This window comes from Motacilla alba, chromosome 2, assembly GCF_015832195.1.
Source record: "Motacilla alba alba isolate MOTALB_02 chromosome 2, Motacilla_alba_V1.0_pri, whole genome shotgun sequence".
Taxonomy (NCBI): Eukaryota; Metazoa; Chordata; class Aves; order Passeriformes; family Motacillidae; genus Motacilla; species Motacilla alba.
Window position 1 is genome coordinate 23,403,630 of NC_052017.1, and position 27,123 is coordinate 23,430,752.

Below are 27,123 nucleotides of genomic sequence, written 5' to 3' on the forward strand. Positions count from 1 at the left end.
TCCCCACCAAAAGTAGATCAATGCACTGTGCAAATTCTGGAACAACAGTAAAGAATGAGCATAGTTTGAATAGGAATTTATGCCAGTGTATTTTTGGTTAACAGTCAGTAATACACAAGACACAATGAAACAAAACCAGATGAGAACAATATATTATAAGCAGAAGATGATTTGCCTGTGTTTGCTCTCCGTCTGTTTCAATAACATATTTCTATTTGCAAAGCTGGTTCTACTGCCATAACTAAAATAATTATTTATGCAATTTTTTTTTCTTTCTATAGTAAAATAAATTTCCCTTCCAGTTGAGGTTTTTCACTGTAATTTTTTTCTTGTAAGTGGAGAATAGGAATGTGACAACCACGACTTGCATACAGGGCCTCTAGGGGACATTCTACTTGCAAGAGGCAGGTTTTTGTTTCTTATTTACAAACCTAATGATGGGTGTCCTTTCCAGTGAAAATTCATGGACCCACAGAGCTTTTAGGCATTATGTGATGCATAAACAAAATTGTTTTATTAAATTTACAGTTATTTTTACAGGCACTTTGCAGAAGTTCAAAAGACTGTTAAGGTGGACTTTTGTATTGGACTACTGAAGTCATCTCACATTATAGACAAATGGCTTAATTCAAAACAGTTTTCCCCTCTGTTATTGAGACATGAGCACAGATTCTGAAACAAAATGTTTTGGGACCTTTAAAATGCACTTAGGCATGGGCTTAAGTGAGCTTAAAAGAATGTAGAATGGAACTGATGTTGACCTGACTTCTTTCTTTTTTTTTCCCCACAAAAGCTTAAAAAATGTAAACAACTGGCAGTTTTAAATACAGAGGGCCCAGAGCTGGAGAAACTACTTTCTCTTAATTTATCTGCATTTCCCTGTGGCCTGCAGTGGCATCCAGCGGGTAAAATGGAATGGTCTCACGCACTTCACTAATCAGCATACTCCCTTCAGAGCAGTTAAAATTATTGCTCCAGCAAGAAGAGGAGAAAAGAGGGTGAAAATCAGACTTTGCAAATCCCAAAGAGCTGTCCTGATTTGAAACACGCATGCAGTCAGTTTTGACTGAACAATGGAGGAATTTATGGGGAACTCTCTAAGCTTCTCAGTCTTTTAGAGTTTCTGCCCAAATGTTTCTACTTAGAGCCTCTCCCTGATGCCTTCATGTCAGATGACTATTTCTTAGGGGGCAAATCTGGTGACTACATTATTTTTGAGATCACGTCACTACTATTTGCATATTTGGGCTTCACATGGTGCCTCTGTGAAATGCCAGATCCTATTTTCCTCACATGCAATGGTGCAGTTGTTCTATTCTCTTTTTTTTCAGCCTCACAAGATCAGAATGCTGACTGAAAACCATGCTATTTTCTCCTTGTCTTTGAAAAATGGAGACAGGAAGAATGTTTAGTAAATATGGATTAAGGAGGTATTTTAAATAAGTGCAAATTATTTTTCATAATACAGAGTGCTTTTAATAATACCATACAGCCTGTCTTAAAGGGTGGACACACTGTCTGCTTTCTCATTATTCGCAGTAATGATTTTCTGCACAATTAACTGTTCCTGAAGTAACATTTTTTACCCTGTAGATTAATTCAGTTCATATTTCCTCTTTTCCCTGACTGTAGCTAACTGACACCAACTGATATCTGACCCTGTGGAAATAATAGTGGATTTTCCTGCAGGATTCAGAAGCCAGCTAACAGAAGCTTCTGGAAGAGTATTCTTCTATCTGTAAAGGGACTTGTAGCACACTGTTTAAACAGAGGAAGATTGGTTTCATTTGCACTGGAGAATTATTTTAATGTACAAATAGCCTGAAATTCCTGCAGCTTTTGGAAATAGCTTGAATATTACTTACTCTCCTCGTCAATGAGAAACAGGCTCTTCAAATAGAAAACCAGTTCAAATGCAAAGGAAACAGAATTTCATGAGAACACATTATCTTGAATAATATACATATGTACATTTTTGTAACTGCCTGACAGATCCATTTCTATGCTTGTAAATTATGTCCCATTAAATAAATTAAAAGAATGACTTTATTTTAAACCCCAAATGTATTTTGCAATCTGACATACTGCATTTATTACTTTTCATGCCAGTATGGAGGTCTTCTCTTGTGAAAGTCAACAAAAAAAAAAAAAAAACCAAAAACAAACAAACCTTCTGTTTGCTATTTTTAAAATAAAACAATCATGGATGGCATCTTGGGCCTGGTTTCTTCTTGTGCTTCTGCTGATTGTTTTTAAAAAAAGGTGTAGGTTTTATACTGCATTTTTTTAAGCTATCCCTTTGTCTTTTGTATTCACTGATAAGAAAAAAAAAAGAATTAAAAATATCCCTATTTTCCCTAAGGAATTATTACTTAAAACAGAAAAATAATTTAAAAATGGGCAATTCTGAGCACCCCAAGAAAAAGGATTTTCAGTCTGAAGAAAAATTGCTATTTCAAGACAAGGTGGCATAAACCTTTGCTACTCTTGAAGTTGTTGGCATTTCCTTCAATATGTTATAAGAAGAAGTAGTAACTTTGGGATTTTCAGATATTTTGATAATTTTTGATTTCCTCTTCCCATATCTTCATATACATCTAGGAAAGAACATATATATAGATAAATATAACACTTGTCCACAATGCTGTTTTTCTTTCCTTTAGAAGAACTGTTGCAAACATGTAAGCAAACCAGCAGCTCTAAACACAATTCTTCAGCCTGAATAACAATCTGTGGGGACAGATTTGCAACACACTAATTTTTGAATGAATTTTTAGTATGCATAGTATGTCTAGTTTTTAAAAGACAGCACAGATTTAAGCCATAAATAACATAATGGCTAATATGGCATCCTGCATGGCTGCTCTTTCTGTACAGATATTTCTGTATCATATTGTGTGATACAGTATCATAAAATATGATGATGTATCTAGCTGTTCATACTGTATAACAATAATGTACCTGCTAAAGGGTGGAGGTAACCATGGGCTGAGCAAATGCAGTCCACAGTACAACCCTGTGCTGAAATGCCTGGCAAGGCTTTGTATCCTGATTGCTCTTTAACAGCTGGCAGAGGAGAAATCTGTGAAATGGTTAATGATTGATATAAGAGAAACAGTATGGATCAGAGGAGAGGAAGACGATGTAAAATTATCTTCATTTGTAGTGAAAAGGAAACCTAAGTTACAAACAGTTTTTAGTGGAACAGTTATGAACTGTCAGTGCTTATCTCTAAGCTGGCTAAACCTCTCGCTCGTTAGCTTTGGCAAACATCTTTGGATTTCTTTCATATGTGGAGGAATCTGTTCAATTTGTCAAAGGATTTATATTTACTTTAAAAAAATGTCCAAGGGTGGGAAAAGAATCAAACCAAAATGGCTTAAAATAATCTGTTTAATGAAATACTGGAGTATGCGACAAATCTGTAACTCCCTGTGACTGTAGATCCCAGAGATGGAACAGAACAGTTGCCTCAAAATCTAATCTTGTGTTTTCCCTTTGATTCTTTGGAAGAGCAGAAGAGGTGAGTCTGCAAAAGACTGTTGTGAAAAGCAACTAATGGAAGCATATGAATGTAAAAATGAAAGCCAGCTATCATCTCACCTTATGTTTTGACTATAATTAAGTTATAAGTCTGTCAGTCCAAACCCAAGAGATTTAAAGAATTTAATTATTTTCCAGTGGTATTTCTACCTTTTAAGAGCAGGGGCACATCCAAAATTTTGGAATTATTTAGACTGTCAAAGCATATGTGCATGTGTGGATGAAAGGATAAAAAGGCTGATAAAAGCATGATGAAAAGTGGAAAAAGCTATTCCCAGGTGTTAGGCATTGGCTAGTCTGCAAATTTGCTGGTACTGTCACTGGGATTTCTAAGAGAAAGAGAGAGAACACCAGGTAATTCTGGTGAAGATACATTCAAACGCAGGACTTGAAAGATTCTGAAACTGTAAATCTGAGAATTAAACATTGATTTTGACCGATTTTGCTTACATATTCATTTTAATAAATTTGTGAAATCACAGTAGTCCCATTTAGAAGAACTGGGAATAAGAATAAAGTGATCACTTAACTAACAAATCTGTTTGACTCCTGTAATATCTGTTCTTTTGCTTTGTACAAAGAGAGATTCCTGCCATAAACAGAGTGCAGGAAAGTTTTGTATCATTTTTCCTGTGAATATTGCTGATTATTATACAGATGACTGCATACTGTGTCTGTGGGATTCATCCATAAGTAATCATTACTTTGCACTACAGGAGTTTGCAATTACTTTCCCAGCTTCATTCTCTGTTCTGTGGTGTTTTGTTCCACTCTTATACTGACATGGAAGCATCCTGCTGTAAGCACCAGTATTGACTTAGTCATCCTTATTTATTTATCACTCAGAGTGCTCCTTCTCAGCGGGTCAGGAATTGGAAAATGCATGAATGTGGTCCTTCTAATCTGAGTAGTTTGCCCAGTATCATGCTTAGCAAATTTTGTGCTATTAGTGAAAACTTTTCCCTGTTTCCTTTTCAAAATATAAAATATGAAAAGAGCAGCAAAATTGGTTTATGCAAACGAGTCCTTTACAACTATAGAATATGTTTTGCAAAGTTTAAGTTGAAATCTGAACTGTCACAAAGTTCAAGTTCACTTTTTCTTTCATTTATTCCTTTTTTTTCAGAGGGAGCATGAATCAGTGAGAAACTCGAGTAGGATGACATGTAAGAGGAAGAATAAGAAAATATGTACTTTATGAATGGTATTTTTTACGTCTGGCTTTAAAAATCTTAGGGTTCAAAGTGAAAAATTCTGAGCAGAACAAAAACATCATTAGTAATTCAGTGTTTCTTTCTCACTGACCAGCTTGTTTTGACAGGCATGGCTGTGTGTTTACATACATAACTTGGACACACAGTTGAAGACATAAACTAAGATATAAGGACATTTTTTGTAGTCTAAGTACTACATGGGAATGCAATCACATAAACATTGTGATTACTCAGCCAACTGATTAGCATATTGTTAAGAGTGTATATTTTTCTTTTCAACTATAAAAGAAACAGAACACATTAAAAAACCATGGAAAATAAGATGTAATAGGCTTGTTACCAAATAAAGTCTTGTGTGCTGTTCTTAATTTGTAAGAAAGACTATATTCACCATAGATTTATGGCAGCTATACCACAATCACAAAGACTTTATTGTTTTCACCCTTCTTATGCTAGGAAGTGATATACAGGGGGTGGTTTGAACAAAACCAGGTGTATGAGACATAAGCACAACATGCTGTGACCTTCCTGGTATTGAACTCAGCAAAAGTGTTTCTGTGGAGTTTTCATCCAGGGTGCCACACAACAAGAACTCTTTTGCTATAGAGACACTGCTTACTTAAGTCCTAGTCTGTTAGTATTTCAGTGACTATTTTAACAACCACTGATTGTTATTCAGCTGACCAGTTTCAACACTGCAAAAACTATAATCACTGCAACCCTACTTGGCACATGGCTGAGAGCTCCGGAGGCCATGCTACCAATTAAACTGCTTTGATTGAATATTTAACCTATTCAGTAGGAAGTGCTGATGTTTCGGTGCCCTATTAAATTAGGTGGGAATTTTAATTTGAAGCTGTGTTTGAAGATCTCACCTCTTATTTTTTACCCTTTAAAAAAACTGGTGTAATGAAACAACAGACTGGAGTCTTGAGGAAAAGTCGGGGATTGGATAGGAAATGGTGGAGGAATTAAGGTAGCTTTTATCTTTCCTTCCATAATCCTCTCAGTAGATCAAAAAACAGCTACCAAAATGGAAATTGTTCTGGATGCAAAAGTATTTGCCTTTGAGCTACCATGTGAGTGAACACAGTCTGTAACTTACTGTTGGTGGTCTTGTTCTGGCTGCTCAGGAATGTGCTGAATAACTTCATAAACCGTACTTAGCATATCCTGGCCTGTGACAAAGTCAGGGTCAGGAACAGATTGACTTGAAACCTAAAACCAACAAAGTGTATTCCTACTGTAAGTACAAATATGAAAATATTCAACAGAAATTAAACTGTTAATGTAACTTGTAATTTTTTAAACCTTTCATCAAAGTTTCGCTTGTGGATTGAACAGGAAATATCTGCTAGTTTATATTTCATTTTGAGTAAGTTCCTGTCACACTAATAGTAAGGCAAGTATTTGTTTTAAATTCATTTAGCCCCTGTAAAAATTTAGGATGCAGCTTTTGCTTTTAATACTGCAAATGCTTTATATTAATGTACCACGACTCAAGAAAGGAACATTTAATAAAGAGAAAAGCAGGAGAACAGACAGTAAAAAAGCAGTAAACATTCAGGGCATGGGTTCAGCATAAAGAGCAAGTACTGGGTGAACAACAGCCCCATGAATATGGCGTCATACAGACATCCGTAAAAAGCAACAGAAGCAAACCTACAGAAGGATTCTGGTATAGATATTTAGTATATCTAGAGAAATAGAAGAGAAACTGTCTGTTTATGATGTAAAATCACATACCCTAGAGCCACTGGTAAGATCTGGAAAAGTGATGAACTCATATATCCCAAAATCATCCAAAGCACTTTCATGTCCTAAAGTTAGAACAAAGATTAAAAAAAAGAGATGTAATATGAACCCAGAAAATAATGACTGGCAAGGTATTTTGCCCTAATTTTTAAAACACCTGAATACTGCTTATGTGATCTGCTTTAGACCACTTCCCTGCTGAGCCCCTAAACTGTTGTGGAGTGAGGCAGGACAGCTGCAGAGCTGGTGTGCACGGTACTTGGTGATTCCCACACCTTGTACCAAGTGAGGAGCCTCTTGCTAACCTCAGCAACAATTTTGGTAGAGACATTCACACTCTCTATTCTGGAAGGCTAAAATGACCAATTTACTTTCATTTCCCATAGAAAAGAGGCTGAATAAATAAACTCAGCACATCCACAGTGCAGTGAAGCAGTACCACCTGAATGTTTTACAATTCTGAGAATACTAAAAGGGAACATGGTACCTATAGATGCCACATCTTTATTTGGGACTTCAGGTACAGCTTGTATTTAGGTGTATTTAGGTGTAATTAGTCTACCTTCCCACTGTCCAGGAGATGTGAGGCTCTTGGTTGTCTCTTGGGCATCATTCCACATCAAAGGCTGCAGCACTAAAAGCAATTATGTGATGGATTTCTATCCTTTGCTATGACTTTGATGGACCCTCTGTGCTCAGGTGAACGTTCTACCTTCCTAAGCTTCATATACTTCCCTTTAGTTGTGCATGTAGCAGTTTATGGTCTGCTCTGATGCTTTGGCAGAAAGGAATGGGAATAAAAGTGATATCCTTCTAAAGGATGGCTGGTCTCTGGCATCTCCTGCCTAGGATCAGGTGGGAAGTATTGTGGAGGGAAAAGAGGCAGCGAAAAAAACCACTCTGGGTCCTAATAACACAGAGAAAGGCAGTACAGAATATGATAGAAGGTTATATATGTATACTGCAATGTCATTAACTCATTATTTTGATAACAACTGATGCCATGAACATTTGCAGTTGTAGTCCTCCCATGGTGTATTGCCCTTACTGCTATCCCATAATAACACTGATTTAAGTCATATTGGTGACAACAGAGTAATACAGGTATTCCAATACTGGGATTAATAGGCAGAATTCAAGACAACAGTACATACTGCTATGAGCTAAACCCATGTTGACTTCTCATTTAGGTCTTATCTTAATTAAGCTATCATAGAGGTGTGCAACACAAGATAAAAACACACTTTTCTTCCTTTCCTTTTATTTTTTCCCTGTATTTTGTGATGCAACTTTTCTTTTTCAGGAATGGACTTTGACCTTATGCTCACACTTATTTCATTAGCATTACCTGAAAATGCCTGTGCCTTTCTGTAATCAGCCTCTGCCCTAGAAAACATAAACATGTTTCTCAGTTTGACGTCATAAGTCAAGGAAAGAAAATTAATATGATAAAATGCAATTCTCTGGATGGAAAGTACTTTTAGATGTAAGATGAATTGTTTTTCTACCTGCTCTGTAGCTTCTGTTGTATCACTGAAAAGAAGGAAAAAAGAATTATTATTTTTGCTCCAATGGTCCAAAAGAAGAGCTGGACTGTGCTTAACTTTTACATACCTTTATGTGGCTGATATCTTTTCCATAGGAATAAAAAGGCCATAGCTAGGATCAAAAATAATGAAATTCCTGTTATAACTGCTAGAGAAGACAAAGATTTTCCTTTCTGGGCCAGCTTTTCCAACCCTGTGACAAAGAAGATGAGTACTGTATTAAGTTCCTTGTTCTTTACAATGTGCTACAATGACACTGAAAAATGCATCTTTTAAAATTATTCTGAAACTAGTAAACCTGCATAGAGATACAAAACAGATGCAAAATTTGGGTCTTGTGAATGGGTAACATTTATTTTTCCCCACAGATCTCCTGAACTGAAAAAGCAATGATATGCATATCAGAAAAGACTTCAAAGCAGATTAGTGCCTAGAGCTAAATGGAAGTCAGTAAATGTAAGCCACAAATTACAGCATCAAAAAAAAAAAAAATTATAACTTGAGGTATAGAGACACTGAACTACCAAAAAAAGAGAGTGAGAGAGCAACTTGTGCTAGATTGGAGGGAAATCCTCCTAGTAGTTGGGAGCTATAAAGCAGGAGAAGACAAAAGATCCATTTGACTTTTTGTAAAGACTTTTAGATCACTGACAGTCTGGTTATTTATCAAATCACATCTGAAACCAATAAATTATCACAGAATCACAGTCAGTTAGGCTGGAAAAGACCTCTAAGACCATTAAGTCTAACCTATGACCAAAGATCAACATGGCACTGAGTTCTATGTCCAGTCTTTCCTTAAACACCTCCAAGGATGGGGACTCCACCATGTTGTGTGTATTCATGTCTAAATAAATTGAAAACATTTCTTTCCGTTGCTCAAGTCTTTGCTGGGATATGCATTAGCAGGACTTTTCCAGCGGGATATTCTGATACAACATAAACACAAATTGCATATAATTACATACCTAGAAGCACATGGAAAACATTTGTAATGAATTTTCAAAGACAATAATGTGAACGTTAGGAAATGCCAGACATATTTGCTTGTGCACTCTTAATTTCCTCCTTTTGCTCTCAATTGCGCAGAATTCATGTAATTAAAGGACAAGTTACAATCCATACAGGTAAATTAATATTGCATATTAGCTAGTGCCAGATTTATTAGTACAATTAAAATGTAAATTATTTAGCTGGATGTGTTTCCAGTAGTTGATGAACTCCTGTGCAGAGGGCTGCTTACATCTACTTACACCTCCATTCACTGGCATTGTGCTGGCTACATGTGCAGTGGTTTTCATGAAGATTAAATATGAGGATTTCTAGACAGATGTGTCCTAAAGATACAAGAAAATAAATCACTTCAATTTCACCAATTTTTTAATAGTCCTTTGGTGTACTGCTTTCCTTAGGAAGAAAAAGCCCAAATTCTGGAGAATCAGATGAGCCCTTAAAATTGTTCCTTAAAGTGAGTAATTTCAAATATAAACTCAATAAATCACATCTCCAGAGATATATCAGTGCAGAAAACAAAGACATGCTCTTTGCATGCATTGAACATACTCAAGCTGACTAACCTTGAAAACTGAGCAATGACTGGCGTATGTGAGATACCTCATCGTATTTTAGAATCTTGGCTGAAAATGGGTAACAACTTAGTGCAACTATTGATACAACTCTAACTTATTAAAATAATTGTTTTCTAGATAATTTTTAGGATTAATTAGGCAACTGTCTACAGCACCATATAGGTGAGGTTCTGTCCCATGGGGAAGTTGTGTAAGGTCTTCTGAAACATCAGAGTTCCTGTTGCTACTGAAAATGGGGTTTCTGGTATTTTGAATGCCATAGTCCAGCCTCTGTATCTAGGATTATGGGGGTAAGAAAAAGGAATATGGACAATTTTAATAGTCTTTGCTTAGAATGTTTATTCACTTGCAATGAGAATTTAACCTGAGCAGCATTGCTGAGAATGAATTGTGTGTGAATTCATACCTCTTAGAATCAGTCAGTGCTGCTCTGCAAAGTGTAGCCTTGACATCTCCATTTAGTGCTATTTGAATAAACACTCATCAAAAAGAAAATGGCTCCAGAGGGGGGAAAATATCTTTTTCTATTTTTAAATATACAGGACAAAATGTTTTAATAAGATGTAAGCAAAATATTTGTAATTAGGAAATCTGTTATTTTAAGTGCAACCCACCATGAAGCTGTGGAGTCTTCCCTCCTTTTTGGCCTTTGAAATGGAATCTCAGCTGAATATTACATGAACTTCCTGGAGAAATGTCATGTTTATTTCTATAAACACACAGTTCTGGTTGCATTTTCTTTCATTAGTTACCACAATATTTAGTTTTTGAGTGCAGTATTCTTACTGTGAAAATGCAATCCATCTTCCTCCCAGCATACTGAAAGCCCTGGATTCATGATGAATCAGTAAGTAGCCTGAATCATGGACACATCTTCTTTTTTACCAGACTAACAAATTTGTTAATTCTTTGCTTAGCCCGCGTGAAATTGCTTTGTTAAATTTTCTAACAGGCAATCTAGTAATTCTGGTTGAACATTAATAGCATATGTTCCTTATCTGGAAATACTTGTATCCATCTGTATTGAGTAGAGACATCAGACTTCCTTGATATCTTATTCTTTGTGCTATTCTTCTGAAGATTTTCTGAAAAACTGCTTTGTTGCTATTGAACACAATCATACAGGAGCTGAGGTTATACTGTAGGAGCAATGAAGGTACGTTGTCTTCAGAACCCAGCAATCAATCCAGAGATTCATAAATATGACAAGGAAGTAATTTACATGAAAATTGTAATAAAATCCCACAAAAGTTCAATGCCTTAGTGGGTTGCGTTCCAAGGTGTGTCATACAGCAAGTAAAACCTGTATGCCACAGAATGTCCAAAAGCCTCTTTACTACATTCTTAGCAAGACCTAAATTTCAATACATATTCTAAGAATTACTTCCTTTATCTGGGGCATCCACTCAGATGTTACACTTTAGAGCAGTAAAGTTACATTCTTACCTACAGACGTAACAACAACTGTGAAGTGAGTTTCATCTTGTTTCCCAGTCACATTGTTGAAAGCACAGCACATGTAATCCATTGTCTTCTGGGCCACTTTATCAGATACAACTTCCAGATGGGGTCCATATTTGATTACTTGAGTGATATTGTCATCCCTTTGAATCCATAAATAAGTATTTGGTGGATTTGAATCTGCTGAGCAGTCAAACAGTACAACTTCCCCCATGTCCACTGTAAACACTGCCCCTATATTCAGACCTTTATCTGATTTGACTCTAAGTCCATAAGGTCCATCTGCATTAGGAAAAAAAGGGAAATACAGTGAAAAATGGAAAATCAAAGTATATAATTAAAAATTGAATTAAATTCTCTGAACTTAGAATATTTAAGTTAGACTAGCCTTTAGAATGGCTGGCATTCAGTCATTTCAATGAAAAGGCTTTCAGTTCAATAACTGGATTTGTGCTAGGCTTAGCTCAGGCTACACCCACTTAATATGGGTCTAATTGCTGTTTAAGGAAAAAGCATGGGTTTATGCATTTCTCAGTATGACAAAAAGAATGAAAATGAGTTGGATTTGAATGAATGAATGAAATCAGTTGGATTTCTATGAAGTAAAGGAGCGTGTCTTCTTCAGGAGCATATTTGATTTCTACTTTAATGCCAAAATTACTGGCATAAGTAATTTCCCTACAAATTTAAAAGTGAACAAATTTGCCTTGTAATGTTACCTTCACTGCAATAATTTACAGTATAAAAATTATTTAGGGAATTAACTTACAGGTATAATATTGAGTGGGGTGTGCCTTAGATGAATTCAGAAAAAATTTTCCATAAATTACTGCTAGAATAAACTTTAACTTTGCCCCTATTCTAGTAGGTTTGTACTATTAAATAATACTTTAAATAAATAATAATTTAAAATACCTAAATAATTACTACTGTAATTATGCTTTTTTCAAGAGCAAGTTCTTGTGCTGGAAGTTGTTTGTCTGAATATAATTAGAAGAAGCATATGTTGTTCTAAAGCCATGTGTTCATTATTCAAAAAATTGAGCAGATGAGCATTTTTACTGCAACCTGCATAAGAAAATGAGAAGGGAAACAATATATTTAAATATTATAAGAATATTTCTCGTGCTGTTTTTACTCGAACATTTCAGATCATTGGGGCTTTTATATCTTTACAGGTTCAAATTATTTTTACAGTTATTTATGTACAGAAATTTACGTAGAGAATATAATAATTGAAGTGTGCCTTATCAAATAACTTTTTCTCATTAAAAAAAACAAAACCAAAAACCCCTAATCATTTTAATGTTGCTGATTTCCTGAGGACTTGCATGAATGATCAAAAATACACAGACTTAATATGACAGAGCAAAAGAAGAAAATATCCTTTTTGTAGGATCCCTGAAGATCAGTAAAGCTGCCTCATACAGAATGGTGTAGCACAAAACAGACACGGTACTGTGCCCATTGCAGAGAGTGGAATCTAGTAAAACTTGCACCTTCCTGTGGATGTCTGGAAGAATTAAGATAATGTAGCTGGGTTTGAATGGGAAAATCCCTGCTACATGAAGCTGCACACTTGTATATTTCAGATTTTATTTCCCACCAGGAAATTGAGGACCATGTTAAAGTGTTCTCTAATACACACTTCTATTTACTGTTTGCCTTTTTTTATGAAATTCATTTATTCTTCAAGAATACACCTAAGCCACCAGCACATAGCACAAACCCAGCCATTTTGTGTGCATCTCTGTGTTTTTTTCTGTTTGTTCAGGCTTAGACAAGAGACTATAGACCACCACATATGACCTCAGTGTAGTCCACATTTAAGTAAGTATCCGTATTTCACAACATAAACTTGTCAATCTTTTGAATACTTATTTCCTAGTGATAAGATTTTTGCAGTCTCATTTTAAGGAATGGCTAACATCACGCATAATATTTTCTTGGGAAATGCAACACAAATTCACTTCAGCATGAATTAAATACTGCTGTTGCCCCCGACATTGCAGTGGCCACTCTGAAGGATCGTGGCTTTTCTTTAAGTTCTAGATGCTGGGCTGCTTCCTCACAGGCTCTGCAGTTCCTGAGTAATTTGATTTATTGTCTCCAAAAGCCAGCTGACCCTGTAATGACCATTTCTGTGAAGTACAGACCTATACCCCACTGTTTTGGCTTGGCTGGCCTCACTCAGGCTGCATGTTTCTGTGAAAGGGGAGCTTTTCACAGGGGCTCACCTCTTATAGGCATTTACTTCCCTTTTTTTTCAGATCTGAAAGGAGAAGGGAGGTACTGGCTTTTGATGTTTTTCATAAATTAATTAAAATCCCTCACAAACTATGTACAGGCAGGAACATACATTTTTTTACTTTTCAGAGCAATTCAGTGGTTCTTCCAATCCAATTCTCCCTTCTTAGGAGAATTAGCCTTTATTTTCACAGGTAATATGACTTTGATATGTGTTAACTGAGATTATTGGTAAGAATAGCTGACTGGTTTCAATGCTCTCCTCACTGTAGTGGGTGGTTTGCCACAGTCTGCAAAAGAATTGGAACTGAGTTCTGCTTTTCTATCAGTGTCATAACTGTGCAGCATAAAGAGATAATACCAAGAACTGTATTTTAATGGAAGCTGCAAGTTGAAAGAAATCATTATACAAACACTGACACACACACTGGCTGGGGAAGTAAGGTGGAAAAAAACAGAGGGGTTATCTTAAGAATTAGTGAAATCTTGGCAAAATCTGACAAGTGGTATTCCTTGCTGAAATCAACACAAGGATTGGGTAACCCTTCTGCTTTGCCTGGAGAAATATTTTGCCTCTCCTGGGCAATGTGCACATCAAGGTCCCTAAACAATGGGTAACTGACAGCTATACACAGCGTCAAGGATGATTCTGAAAAGTAGGCAATTAACCATTCTCTCACTAGTACTAAGTATATTCTATCTTTTGGAAGACTTGAGGAAGAAAATCCCACTTAGTCTGCTAAGTTCAACTCCATCAACACAGTACAACAGTGTCTGCTGCAGCCTACAGGACAGGCAGCTTCTTCCAGTCTTGAAATAATTTGTTTCTGAGCCACATGACTGCAATAGCCATGTTCCAGGCTGCATTATCATCACAACTAATGAAGAAACAGGATAATATTAATAAGACATGAATTAAAAAACACTTTCCATACTCAGTAACAACCCACAATGGTAGCCTTCATGGATCCCTTGGGTCAATTTTCCCTTTCCAGTATTACTCTCTACAGAAGACTGCCTCTTGTCTCAGTAAAACCAGTTAACTAAATGATGTGTAAAATAATAAATCAATCTTTCTGAGTAACAATTTACTGCTCCATGGGAATATTTCCAATTGCTCCCATCACTACAAGACTGTTACAGTTTCCAAGCAGATGGCAGGTATTTACTGTGAGTGACCTTTTCTTTATCACCTGCAGTAACTCCCCCACAGCAGTGACATATGGCAGAGAGAGATCCCGGGGCCTGTTCTGGATTGTTATTGACAACAGAGAGCTGGGAGACGAAGTACTTCTGCAGGCAGAGGCTGAACCAAATTAGGTGACTTCATATAGCTCAGGAAGTAAGACCCCAACTCCCATCACTGACTTGCATATCCATCACTTCCATCACTTCCAGCATTGCGTTGTTTGCTCTTAATACCTTTTTTCACATTTTATATTATGCACAAAGCAAACCCTCAGTTCTGATGAAAATGCAGAATATTGCATGAATGCAAAATATTGCATGAATGAATTGCAATGAATATTCAGAAATGCATATACAATAATATTTACACACAGGGGAAAAAGTGAATCCTGAGGTTTTTGAGAAAGCTGTTTATCACAATGCTTTAAACATCAAAATATTCAAGAAATGTGGACATTTAAGTAACTTTGAGATTTTAAAATTCTGATAAACAATAAATCAAAAACAGGTTTCTAGTTTAGAACTTAAACAGATTTTTCAAATTTACTGAAAAATGCATGTAATTGAGTGAGGAAGAAGGAGGGAAGCAGTACCAGAGCTGGGACTGAAGGGCACACACGTTGTCAGAGCAAGTGTCCCAGACACCTGCCAGTGGCATCAGTACTTTGGAGACAATCCCATGTGTAACAGGTCAGAAATTCAAATGTCATACGAGCTGTGCAACAAACAGAGCTCTCTGAGAGATAGCAAGGGTGGCAGATGTTTTTCTAACCTGATCTGACTTCATTGCATGGGAAGGGGCTGTCAGGCTGCATACAGTGTCCCAAGTTCTATGTAGGTACTCTTTGAAGACAGACCTGTATAAGGCCAATTCCCAACTCATTAAAGTGAGAAACACAGTAGAGGAGCTGCATCCATACACTTTCAGTCTCATTCTTAGCACTTTAAGCACATACGTGAGCTGAGATTGTGACTCTACAAAAGCAGGCATATAAAAACGTGCTACCTTGAGGAAAGAATGTGACTGATTTTTTTTTTTTTTAATTACAGTAATGATAATTTAAAGCTTTATCAGTGCTGGTTATTTCCTTGTTTATCATGATTCCTCTGTCTAATGAGATGGAAGCTCAATTAATATTTGCCCTGTTTAGGACTCTGCAACTGCTTCTTCATTTTCAAGTCTGCATTACTGTCAATTTTATAGGCTACACATAAGCTTACATCAGCTCATATCTAACAATGCCCTTGTTAATCTTTGCTAATTTAGGCAGTCTTTTTCTCTTCTCCTCATGCAGTGTAGAGACCCCCCAATACTTTAGATGCAAGTCATCCCCTTATCCAATGAATTCTTCCAAGTTTTAACAAAAATCTCCAAATAACTAGCAGAATAGACAATCAGAAATGAAAGGAGATGAAAGGAGGAGGAGGAAAATATAAGAGGTAGAGATGTAAGAGTTGTAGGTTCTGAATATGTTGATAGTGCAATCATAACAAGTTGAGCATGGGCTGCCTACCAGCTGCCAGAGCCTGGGGAAAGCAGGAATGAGCACCAGCTCTTGGCTGGACAGGAATTCAGTTCCAGTCCTTGCAGTGTCCCTTCCAGACTAGGCCACTGGGTAAACTGGCTATATCTGAAGGACTGGTGGCAAAGTAGGTCCTGGCCTTTCAAATTTCAGCTCTCTTCTGAGAAGGATAATTCAACCCCTGAGGACATGAGGATTAGAGCATAGCAGGTGACACATGTGTAGCATGTGCTACTTGAAAACTGAGGAGGCACTGGGAATTCCTGACATGGATCAAAATGAGAAGGCTCTAAGATTTATTGTATAATTGTTGAATGGTGATTAAATCAGTCTTTTGTTTCCTCCAACTCAATTAGTTTCTCAGGTGCCTTCATTTCCAGTCAAAATACCTGGCTACCTTATGGTTTATTCTTCTGTCAAAAATGGTCTTTATGCAACTCTTCTTGCTCCCTCATGTTTCCCATTTGGTGTGGAATGCAATAACTTTCAGCTCTAATTTTGCTAAGCCTGACTGAGGGCTCTGTGTCTCTTCTCCATTCCTTTCTTTCTTTCTTTCCAGTTCAAGATCAGCATGCCCATTTAGTTTTTTTACTAGCAAATCTCATCCCAGCTCTATTACTCTGTCAAAGGCATTCAGTCCTCCTATTTAATGTCATAAATGAACTTCATTGAGATACTCCCTATCTTCTTCCTGGTGCCATTAATGGAAGTTTTAAAAAAAGACTGGACTTGAAATGATCTTGAGGAAACTCACTAATACCAGTTCCTCAGCCTGGTACTTCCTGTGCTTAGCTTTTTGATACTATTTGCTGTCTTCATTTATAACAACATTTTAATGTTGTTATAAATAATAATCTCATTATTTTTTCCTTTGAGTCACATCTGAAGACATCTGTGGAAATTTTTAAGTTTCTATTTTAATTCTGAAGTTGAGACTGATCTTTACAACTACACAACAGTAAATAATTTTATGATCCTGTCTTAAGTTAGAGCTATTACAAACAAGCTCATTTTGAATGCAAGTTCACATACAATGTTGACTCCACTGTTTTCTGCCTGTTTTCATATTTGGAGGCACTCCTTCCAGCCAAATCATTCATACAAAGATAATAATGAATATTTCATATACTCACAATAGATGGTTGGTGCAATTATCTCACTTTCCATTGCACTGACAGGGTTAGATACCAGACAGCTGTAATTCCCAATGTCTTCTTTTACTGCAGGAACAATTAGAAGTGTAGCATTGTTTGATGAAAAGGTATAATTAGGGCCAGCATGAAGATGCTTCCCATTTTTCATCCACTGATAAGCTACCCTTGTACCTCTATCCACAATACATTTTAGGGTAATATTCCCTACATACTCCACTACTCCTGAAGATGGTTCAGTATGCACAGTTGGCTTTGTGACTGGAACTGTAAAATAAAGAGATATGAAGAGTTGTTACTGCGACAAGCCATTCTATGACAGTCTTCATGCTCAAGATGATTCAAATAGCAATCATCATTCTCTCTGGAAATTACTAATATTATAATTTTATCTCTTAAATGCACTTAAAGGTTAAAAAAGAAGGCCTTATTCTCAGCTGGTGCCTGTAAGAATTGTTATGGGATATAAATAAAACCAGACTGTTTATATTACTGGTAATAGGATAAAGGCTGCAGTCCTGTGTACCATGGCCTCTTGCCTCATATACAAATCACTGAGTCCACAGAAAGAAAAAGAGCACAAAGCATGACACTGCCCACTGTGTGACCTCTCAGCATGGCTGCCCACAGCTTTGCCCACACTGGGCACCCCTGAAATCTGGGCAATCTGTCATGACGGTGTCTGCAGATTGGGATGGATTTGGGAGTTAAATGGCACCTACAACTTTGTTACCTCAAGATGTTGGTCATCTCATTCCTTCCAACCCTGAACCCTTTAGTTACAGGATTCCCTCTGTATATTCCATAAATTACAGAAGCCTCTTGTCATCCTTTTAGATAATTCTTTCCCATTTCCAATTTTTTTTCTTTTTTTCTTTCTTTGTTTTTTTTTTTTTTTTTTTTAAGTCCCCAATACAAAGAGAACCAGGATACTAAGAACCAGGACTTCAAAACTATTGTAATTTTATTTTCAAAATGAAAATACTATCTTTTACTATCTTACCATCAACAGCTACTTGAATCTTTTGACTTGCAGCTATGGTCCCATTTCCACGGACATTGACTTTTACAATGTAATTGCCCTCATCATTGAGATGCAATGGGTTAATCCTCAAAGATGCATTCGGTGGCATAAGGGTAAACTTGTGCTGGTATTCCAAGTCTGGAACTACTCTTTGATTTACAGAGCCAAGCAAGTATTTTGGATTACTTTGAGACCTCTCAAAAAGCCAAATTATCTGGATTTCAGAAGCTGTAGCATTGAAATTGTAGTCAACAGAAAGATGAAGTGGTTGCCCTTCAATACCATGGATGGTATGAGATGGTACTGTCAATTTTAAGGCAGAACAAATCCCTGCAAAAAATTAAAAGAACAAAAAATAAACAAACTCAAAACATAAATGGAAACCCCAAAAAACTCAAATGAGAAATTCTCACAGTGAAAAAACTCTCTAGGCTAAAACTTACTTTTTTTTTTCCTGGTTATAATTTAGATTTTAAGTAGAAAGGGGCATTTGAAAATACTCATTGACCTTGGTGAAGCTGGATCTAACTACAGAGCTCTAGTCTCATAGTATACAAAAAGCCAAAGGAAGGATCTTTTACTGTTGAAAGTTTGACTAAAATGAAATAATGTACATTTACCTTAATGTATAAAATATCTTCCCTTTAAAATATTTCGTATTTCTAGGTCTTACACTATCTAACAGTCTTGGATTGTAAATCAGTTTTTATGATTTTTTTTTCTGGGTTGGTTCAGCTGCAGAGGAGCTTCTTAGGTACTCTGCCAGTTCTACTAAGAAACTGACTGAAAATCTGACAAGCAGCACTCTTATGAATTCTGACTAAAACTATATATAATTATTATTATACAGAGTTGATTGCTCTGTACCTGTAAGACTAAATTCAACAAACATCACAAAGATTGCAAAATTCAAGTGTTCCAGTCTTAGGAAATTGCCAGAATTAAGCCCTGCTGTTGATATGCACAAAAGTGAAATTTTCAACCACATGATTAATTCTGTTTCCCAAGAATTCTGTCTCTCTGTTACGGTGCAAAAAGGCCACTCCTTGGTTAATCACTGTCTTTCCCATACATATTTTAAAATAATTTTTCCTTGTGCTGGCCTAAGACATATTTATAGAATACTATTAAAGCTTTAGTCTTGGAACTAAATGATTGATTTTCACATTAACTTTTCCACAGCACTCATGAGAACAGCAATGATGTAAAGAATTGACATTAATGAACTGACCTCACAACACCATTTTAACTGATAGGACTTTAGAGATGAAGAATTTAAGCCCAGAGAAAATTAACAGCAAAAATACAGACTCATTTTGGATGATCAATTTGAAATATAAAGGATACAATTTTTCAAAATACATATAAAAAAATAAAAACATTTTGGAATGTTCAAGATGCAACTCCAATTGACTCTAGTTGAAGGTTTGATTGCTCAGATTTTTGTTTAATACTGCTAAAAAGCACACTGCAAGTGGTAAAAAAAAAACCTAGAAAAAAAAGCAACCTCTTATAAGCGAGAAATGTTAAAACTGTGATGTAAGTAATCCATCTGCTACCGATAAGAACACACTGGAAACTGAGAATGCACTGCCCTGGACAACATGCAACGCTTTCACCATGCACCATTTATCCTTTTCCTGCTAATGATCATTTTTGGTTGGACTTGATGATCCTTGAGGTCTCTCAAACCTGAGATTCTGTGATTCTTGACAGGCTTCCAAATACCTGTAATGAAAAAGTAACTTCCCAGCTGATGTACATGGAATGCGTTTCTACCTGGAAAGAGCTGGGTGGGTAGGGAAGAGCAGAAGGAGCAATACATGAAAAATATGTGACTGTGCTCACTAATATAATACATAGTTAACTTTGTTTCTTACATTTCCTACTTTTCATCTCATTATTCCTTATGACAGAAATTGTTAAAGGTTCATTTATGTCTAATTTCAAATCAATTCAGTAGCATAATGTGGTATCTGTACATGTCTTTTGGGTTAGAATCATAAAATTTCAGTGCACAGTTGTTTGCCATGAGGTAATGGCAAAGCAAACTTGATGGGGATGAAGGTGGGGACACAAAAAGGGAGTGGTGGTTACAGATGCAGAAGTAATGCCAGTAATTAATTAATGTCAGAGGTACTCTGGAGTGTGAGTGGACTGGCTCATGGGTAGCCAGCAGTGCTGTACAGAATGTGCCCCAAAAAAGTAATTTTGTGGCTGGCTTCCCTTTTCGTTAAGCTGAGCAATATTACACTCAGCTAAAGATAGCTTACAGCATTTCTGAGGGCATGGCAGGGAAGCCAAAGGAAAACACCACAGAATACTAACGGGGAATTATACAAAAAGACAGTGAAATCCTTTGACAGAAAGTCTGGCAAGCCCCCATTAATGGGGCTAAGGAGGAAGCAGACAGAGGGCTTCAGGCTGCATGGACTTTAATTTGCAAGACTGGCTGGGGTTCAGCTGAGATAGGAGGACAAAAGGGTAAAAAAAAGAGGAAGAGTGTAGAAAAAATGTGGAATGGCTTAAGTGGAGGATATATAGGACAGAGACACTTACTTTCTAGATGAAAAACCTAAAACAGATGATGCACATCAAATTGAAGCCTGCTCCCTTACCCCTTTTTAACAGTATTTGTAGCCTGTTATTCTTGCAATTTTCCAACACTGTACAACTCTTCAAGGCTTGCTAGACTCTGGTTAACAGGACATTAGGTATTTTGTTGGTTATTCCAACACTTCTCAGATGTTAATATGCTCCCTGACAACATTACAGTACAAATCAGATTTAAACTGCTGTTGTCCACTTGAAAAAGAGAGAAAGAGAGTAACTCCTCAGTAGAGTCCTTCATGAAATATTTAATGCTAGAGATCTATTTCATATAACCTACCAATTATAAAACCACCCACTTCAATTTTTAGATCAACTGGAATAAAGTCAAACACATCTCTCAAACACAGAGAGATCTGTAATTAAAAGATCTGTCCATACACTTACTAATTTTTTATGTATGATGCTGTTCAATTTTTGGGTTTATTTAGCTGTCAAAAGGTGATTGTGCTGTTGGACAACATGCCAGTAAAAGAAGCAGTGCAATCATAAAATATGGAAAACAAATAATATTTCTCACAGATCTATTAGTGCAAAAACTTAGCATAACTTAAGCAGGTCTTGTGAGCACCAGGATAACTGGGACCACCAGTATGGAAGGTGACAGCATAACAGAATAATGAAAACAGAATCAGGGCTGGAAAACGTACTTTTGTAGTAGCTAAAACCTGTTGGAATAGAAACTGCAAAATAACTTTGTTACACTTGATTTACAGGAAAAATTGGCTCTGTGTAGTGTCTTGGAAAAACATTTTGATCTGCAATTAAGGAAATTCTTTTAGCTGTGCCCAGAGGTGGTGAGGGCAGAAACCCCATTTTCTCCCCAGCCCCTTCAGGAGTGGCTTTGGATAACTCCAGTTCTTGTAGCTCTCTCTGGCTTTGCTGGGGTGATTTTGTGGAGTGCCAACATCCCACAGGAGCTTCCCCATGGCTGGTAGGGCAAGAGAGAAGGCAGGCCGAGCCTGGGGCAAGTTATTAGATAATGGTGTTCTGTCAAAGGCAAGGGTTTTACAGGAGCAGTGATGGAAATATTCCAGTCTTAGCAGAGATCATGTCTTCTGCAGTCTGGAATATTCTTTATTGAAAGGGCTATCCTCTTCATCAAAACTGTTGTCAGGCATTAGAATGGGACACCCAGGGAAGTGGTAGAGTCATCCTCCCTGGGAATACTTCAAAGATGTGTAGATGTGGCACTCAGGAACATGCTTTAATGGAGGAATTTGCAGTGTTAGTTTTATGACTGGATTTGATGCTCTTTAGGGTCTTCCCCAACTAAAGGGTTCTATGATTCACTTGTATTAGACTAATTTTGATTTTTAATTTAAACTGGAGACTATTATGAACTAGAGTTAATAGCAAAATCAAGCCAATGTGTCAAACTAAATTCATATTGTTCAGGCCCAAATTTCATAAATTTCAAACCTATCCTTATTGGTTTACAAATATAATACACTTTTTTCCCAAGATGATGACATTCCAAGACCTAACTTTTGTGTAATGATTGTAAGGGCTGTACCACAATGACCTCCATTTGGAGCTCAGTGATCTGTGCTTTGCTTCCATTTCACATTGCTATCACCGGTATTACCAAGCACAACAGAATTGTTGTTGACATAAAACAAGGGCTGCAGTTTTAGTTGAAATAAAAAACTATGACATAACTTTTGAGTTTATGGCATAAACTGAAACCTGCTTAGCGAGATTTTGGCATTCTCTGAATTTAACACGCACATCTCCTTGTCAAAGTGAGTTTGGATTCTCAACTGCTTTTCACTAGAGTGTTCATTTAGTCCTTCAGCTCTCCTGAACTTGGGGCAAAATGTCACTAGATCAGTGAAATATATTTTTTTCCTCCGTTTTACAAGTATGCTCATTTATGGAACAAAAAATCCCAAACAACCCAGATGTAATGGTCCAGGAAAGCTGTAATTTCTCTACCTCCATTTACATAATGGAAAATTTGGGAATAGTCTTCCCTGGATTAGGATTTTTCCCCAAGAAAAAGTTCCACTGAGCTTTGTTACAGGATTTAATTTTATTTGCTGACGTCAATGCCTTCAGTGGCCATTGTGTCATGTCTCCAATGCACCTGATTCTCATCAAGATATGAAGTATGGGTAGCACATTTTCTTTACTAGAAAATGTGTATATCTGGGTAGGGATGTAATGCTTCATGGTGAATAAACCTGTACTCTAAGCACTCTGCTTGCATGACAATAACTCTTGTAGGATTTTAATGAAAAATATCCAATAAAGTGGTAAAGCAGATAAAGCACAAAATCACTGTTTTTTATCAACCAAATATTTTTCATTTTTAAAAAAGAGATCTGATAATCGTCATATAAAACATCAATCATTATGAAGCCAAAAGTCTTGAAAAAGTATTGAGCTCAAAATCAAGGAAACTAGGTGACTCTATAATAAGCTAGAACTGCAAGGTTCACAAAGAAGATAAAAGAAAACTTGTTCTTTTACATGAAGGATTAGAGGATGCACTACATTTGTAATATTATATATTTCCTCCATTGACATTTAAAAAAACAATTAAATATAGAAAAAGGTAATTATAGTAGTTTGTAGAAATAAGTTTATCTAACATTTGATCACAGGAAATTTCTGTCAAAGTACATAGAACATCTATTTTTTATCCATTGCATGGATAACAAATGCACACTTACAAAAACTGCACCCAGACACGAAACAAACCCACTATTAATTGGGGGATATTCTTCAGCTGACTAAAAGCTTAATTTTTTCAATGCCAATTACATTTAGATGTTACATATAAATTAATTAATAATAAATAAGTCAAAAATAATGTATCAGTGCTGTCTCAATAAATTTTTAAACAAGTGTTTAACAGCTTCTGTATAATCTTTAGTTTAGAATCTGTCCAGCCTTACTAGTTAAAAAGAACACACAATGTATATGTTACTCAATAAAATATAATACTATGTGTTTAATCAATACCTATGTTTTTACATGTAGAATATATATATTTAATCAATGCCAAGTTTTACATAGAGATTATGCATAGCACTCATTTTTGTTCAGCTGCTAGAACTTTAGCTTCACTCATGAAACAAGGTGCCACTATCTGATGGAAAGCTTTTAGGCTCCCTTCCTGAAATCAAACATCTGACAATACAACAGAAATATCTTTAAATTTATAAAGATAAATCTAACAGAACCAATTCACATTTCCACAATGACAATAAAATATTATTCATACTGTATCTTACCTACAAGCAGAAAATATATTTTGCACTGTAAGTCCCAAAAAAAGTTTGCTAAAGGGCTCCATGTAAGCATCCTGTCCCACACAAATGCCACCCTCTCAGCACTAAGCCAGGGCTTGGACCTGCAGCTGCTGGTTTATTTGCTAGGGAAATCAGCAATGAGTTAACAGGTCCTATCCTGTCCCCTGCCTTATGTGATTTGAATATGTGTATACAAAGAACAAAGGGAGCAGAGCACCTGTTAGATGAGGACCCATCTTCATTGCCTCTGACTTTATCATAACCCTTCCCCAGCAGTCACAGCAAACATGACACAGAATGTAATAAATGGGGCACACAATACAAAGTACATTGAATTAATAGAAGTAAGTAAACGCACCAAGCGAACATGTTATACAGTTATTAACTTCCTTTAGTTACACTTTCATAAAAAATAGCGTGATGCTACATGCTTATTTCAAACCAAAATTAGTATTCAGAATATTTTTTCAGAACTTTTCTAATGACAGTCTCTCATTTGCTGTCACAAAAAACCCTGTTAAACAGCTGTTAAAGAGCCTTTCTAATTTTTTTTCTTGGCACTTTCAAGTTCATAACTTTTCCATATTTTTTTTCCTTAATGTAAGTATAACTTAGCAAAGAATTAACTCCCTTTCTCTAAACAACATGTGATGTCAAGTGCCTATGACACATCTTTGAAATGAAAATCCTATGGCTAGAGTGGACAGCTTACTACAGTTGTTAACTGCTGATTATTGTTTCTTCTCCATTAACTTACATCAGTTTAAATTAATATTAATGTAGGGTTTGGATTTTGTCCAAAGCTGTCACTCACCATATAAATCAGCAGCAAACTGGACAAACCCTCCCAGAGCTGTGCAGTAACAGTTTACAATAGCAAATATTAGCAGTGACAGAGATGATTTATCCATACAAAACCACACAATATTTTTCACTAAACAGCACTTAGGCAGACTATTATGGACTAACAAACATTAGGCTGGACTGTATTCTGCTTTGTGCAGGAGCAACTGGTAGGAAGCAATTGCCTCCCCCTCACTGTGTGCTACGAGCAGGGGTCCAGCAAGGTGCTAAGCCCCCATCAGAAGGGATGAGCAATTTTTACCTCAGTTAAAGAGAGGTGAAAACACCCAGGTGCTTCCAGGGTTATTCCAGGTTAATAAAGCATAAGTACAGCGATCCCACCAGAAATAATATCACCACCTGACATATGTCAGGAGATGAAGAGGGTATTTCACATATTCCCAAAAGCTGTCTGTCTGGCTCCATTGTCCTGCCCACCTGAATGTTGTTGTTTGGAAGCTGCTTAATCCACCTAACTCTAGGCTTGATATATCAAATTGCAACCTTTCATAAAACCTAGGCTAGAAATTATTATCTACTTGATTTCATCATGTAACAAAATATTGGTCATAGATTTGAAGTAAGTCCTAACTGAAATAATGGAACCTTTAGCACTGGAATAAAACTTGTGTTGGCATTTTAAATGCCCCATATGGGCAAAGAAAATAATAATAATAAAAAGGAACAGATAAGCACAATTATGTTTTTCAATTGTGTCCCGTCATTCCCAGCATTTGAATATATTCTTGATGTTATCAATATATTGCAAGTTTTCACACAAACTCACACAAACGTTGTGCATGTGAAAAATGGATTTTCTTTTCAGTAGACTTGTAGCTTGTGTTAGTTGTTAAATGGCATTTAGACTTAATACAAATCAAACCTCCCTCCTTTTGAATAGAAGCAACTACATTAAAGCGACACTATTTGCAGCACCAACAATCTGCAAATTTTCGTTATTTTATTAATGAGAAGTAACTTTGTTATGTGCTGAACTTGTTAAGAGGTTTTCCACAAAACAATTACACGATATTCCCAATAGCCGCCAGAAGAAATGAGCTCCTGCCAAAGAAAGCGGGGAGGGACCGTGGCTGCTGACCCTGCCTTTGTCAGCGTGTCGTCGCAGAGGCACCTGCTCTTACGTGCCCCACCCTGCAGCAACCCGGCAGCAGCTGGGGCGCTGAGGAACAGCAGGATCAGGAAACACGCGGAGCTGACCTACGTGCCCTCGACAAGGAACAAACCCCTTTTTCTACAGGCACAACCATGCCACAGCGGATGTGCAGCTGGTCTCACCCTCGAATGCTGTCTCCGCTTAAGCAAAGATTGTAGGAGAAATTCTTTCTTTCCTTGCGCTGATATAAATTAAGATTAAAAAAGCTATCTGGTGGGTTTTGGTGTCTGTCTTTTGTTTAAGTTGCTATCGATACAACTAAGTAAGAGTGACTGACACCAGCCTGTTTTGCCGACGCAAAACTACATCCATCACCCGTGAGCAGGCCAGACGCGCTCTGTGCCTAACGCCCGAAAGAACCCGAGACGGCCAGGGAATTCTCCTCGTCTGCGTGTACGCTCTAGCTTGTCCCCCCACACAGAGCCCCATTTCACCTTCAGAGCTAAGCGCGCCCAAAAGCACGCAGGCTCAGCCCCAAGGCCCAAACGCCCCACCCGGGGCGGAGCCGCAGCTCCAGGGCCCGCCCTGCCGCCCGCGCTGCCGGGACTCGTAGTCGGGCCGGCGCTCGGAACTACCGCTCCCGGGGAGCCGCGCGCGGGCGCGGTCAGGTGGCGCCCAACATGGCTGCGCCGTGCCCCGGCGCTTTGCGCGGCCGCTGAGCGCAGTCGGGGCGGCGGCGGGGCCCATCATGCAGAAGATCAAGTCGCTGATGACCCGCCAGGTGAGCGGCTCTTCTCGAAGGGCGGCGGGGTACCGCTGCGACCGTCCCGGGCTCTCCTCGGGGCTGCCGTGCCCGGGCACTCCGGAGAGCCGCCGGTGCGCGGGCATCGCCCTCTGTCCTGCCGGGGAGGGAAGGCTTGGGGCGTGGAGCTCCTGCCGCACACGCATCCACCTTGTTTTTCTCTTCCGAGAAATGGAAGCGTGCGCAGGTCCCAACGCGTAGCTCTTGTCACAACAGAGACATCGTTGCTGAAGATGACAGGGCGGGCCCGTG

General features: G+C 37.4%; 2 protein-coding genes across 4 annotated transcripts in view; one reads left to right on the forward strand and one right to left on the reverse strand.

Moving 5' to 3' along the window:
• Window positions 1–490: 490 nt before the first annotated feature.
• HEPACAM2 (HEPACAM family member 2) lies at window positions 491–26,556 on the reverse strand. Of its 2 annotated transcripts, XM_038127228.1 has the most exons (10): window positions 24,095–26,556; window positions 18,222–18,572; window positions 17,201–17,485; window positions 11,095–11,391; window positions 8,127–8,252; window positions 8,021–8,045; window positions 7,861–7,898; window positions 6,504–6,577; window positions 5,863–5,975; window positions 491–2,597 (listed from the first exon to the last, which is right to left on the reverse strand). In XM_038127228.1, exons 1-10 carry the CDS (start codon window positions 24,162–24,164, stop codon window positions 2,588–2,590), a joined length of 1,389 nt encoding a protein of 462 aa, XP_037983156.1. In that variant the 5' UTR covers window positions 24,165–26,556; the 3' UTR covers window positions 491–2,587. The 2 variants fall into 2 exon arrangements, with proteins under 2 accessions (XP_037983156.1, XP_037983157.1); XM_038127229.1 differs by lacking the exon at window positions 491–2,597 and having other exon boundaries at window positions 5,859–5,975.
• A 137-nt stretch (window positions 26,557–26,693) lies between these two features.
• Window positions 26,694–27,123, forward strand: part of VPS50 (VPS50 subunit of EARP/GARPII complex) — an 81,715-nt gene continuing 81,285 nt past the window's right edge. For both annotated transcript variants that reach the window (XM_038127226.1, XM_038127227.1), the window contains exon 1: window positions 26,694–26,850. In XM_038127226.1, coding sequence (XP_037983154.1) covers window positions 26,818–26,850 — 33 coding nt within the window. In that variant the 5' untranslated portion in view covers window positions 26,694–26,817. The remainder of the gene's footprint in view (window positions 26,851–27,123) is intronic.

What these genes read in the sequence shown, in the direction of transcription:
- HEPACAM2 (XM_038127228.1), bottom strand. Translation starts at nt 24,164, where the DNA reads ATGCTTACATGGAGCCCTTTAGCAAACTTTTTTTGGGACTTACAGTGC. An exon ending in AATATATTTTCTGCTTGTAG is followed by an intron (nt 18,573 to 24,094) that starts GTAAGATACAGT and finishes AATTTTTTGCAG; the next exon opens with GGATTTGTTCTGCCTTAAAA. An exon ending in ATCTTACCAGTGGCTCTAGG is followed by an intron (nt 5,976 to 6,503) that starts GTATGTGATTTT and finishes TGTTGGTTTTAG; the next exon opens with GTTTCAAGTCAATCTGTTCC.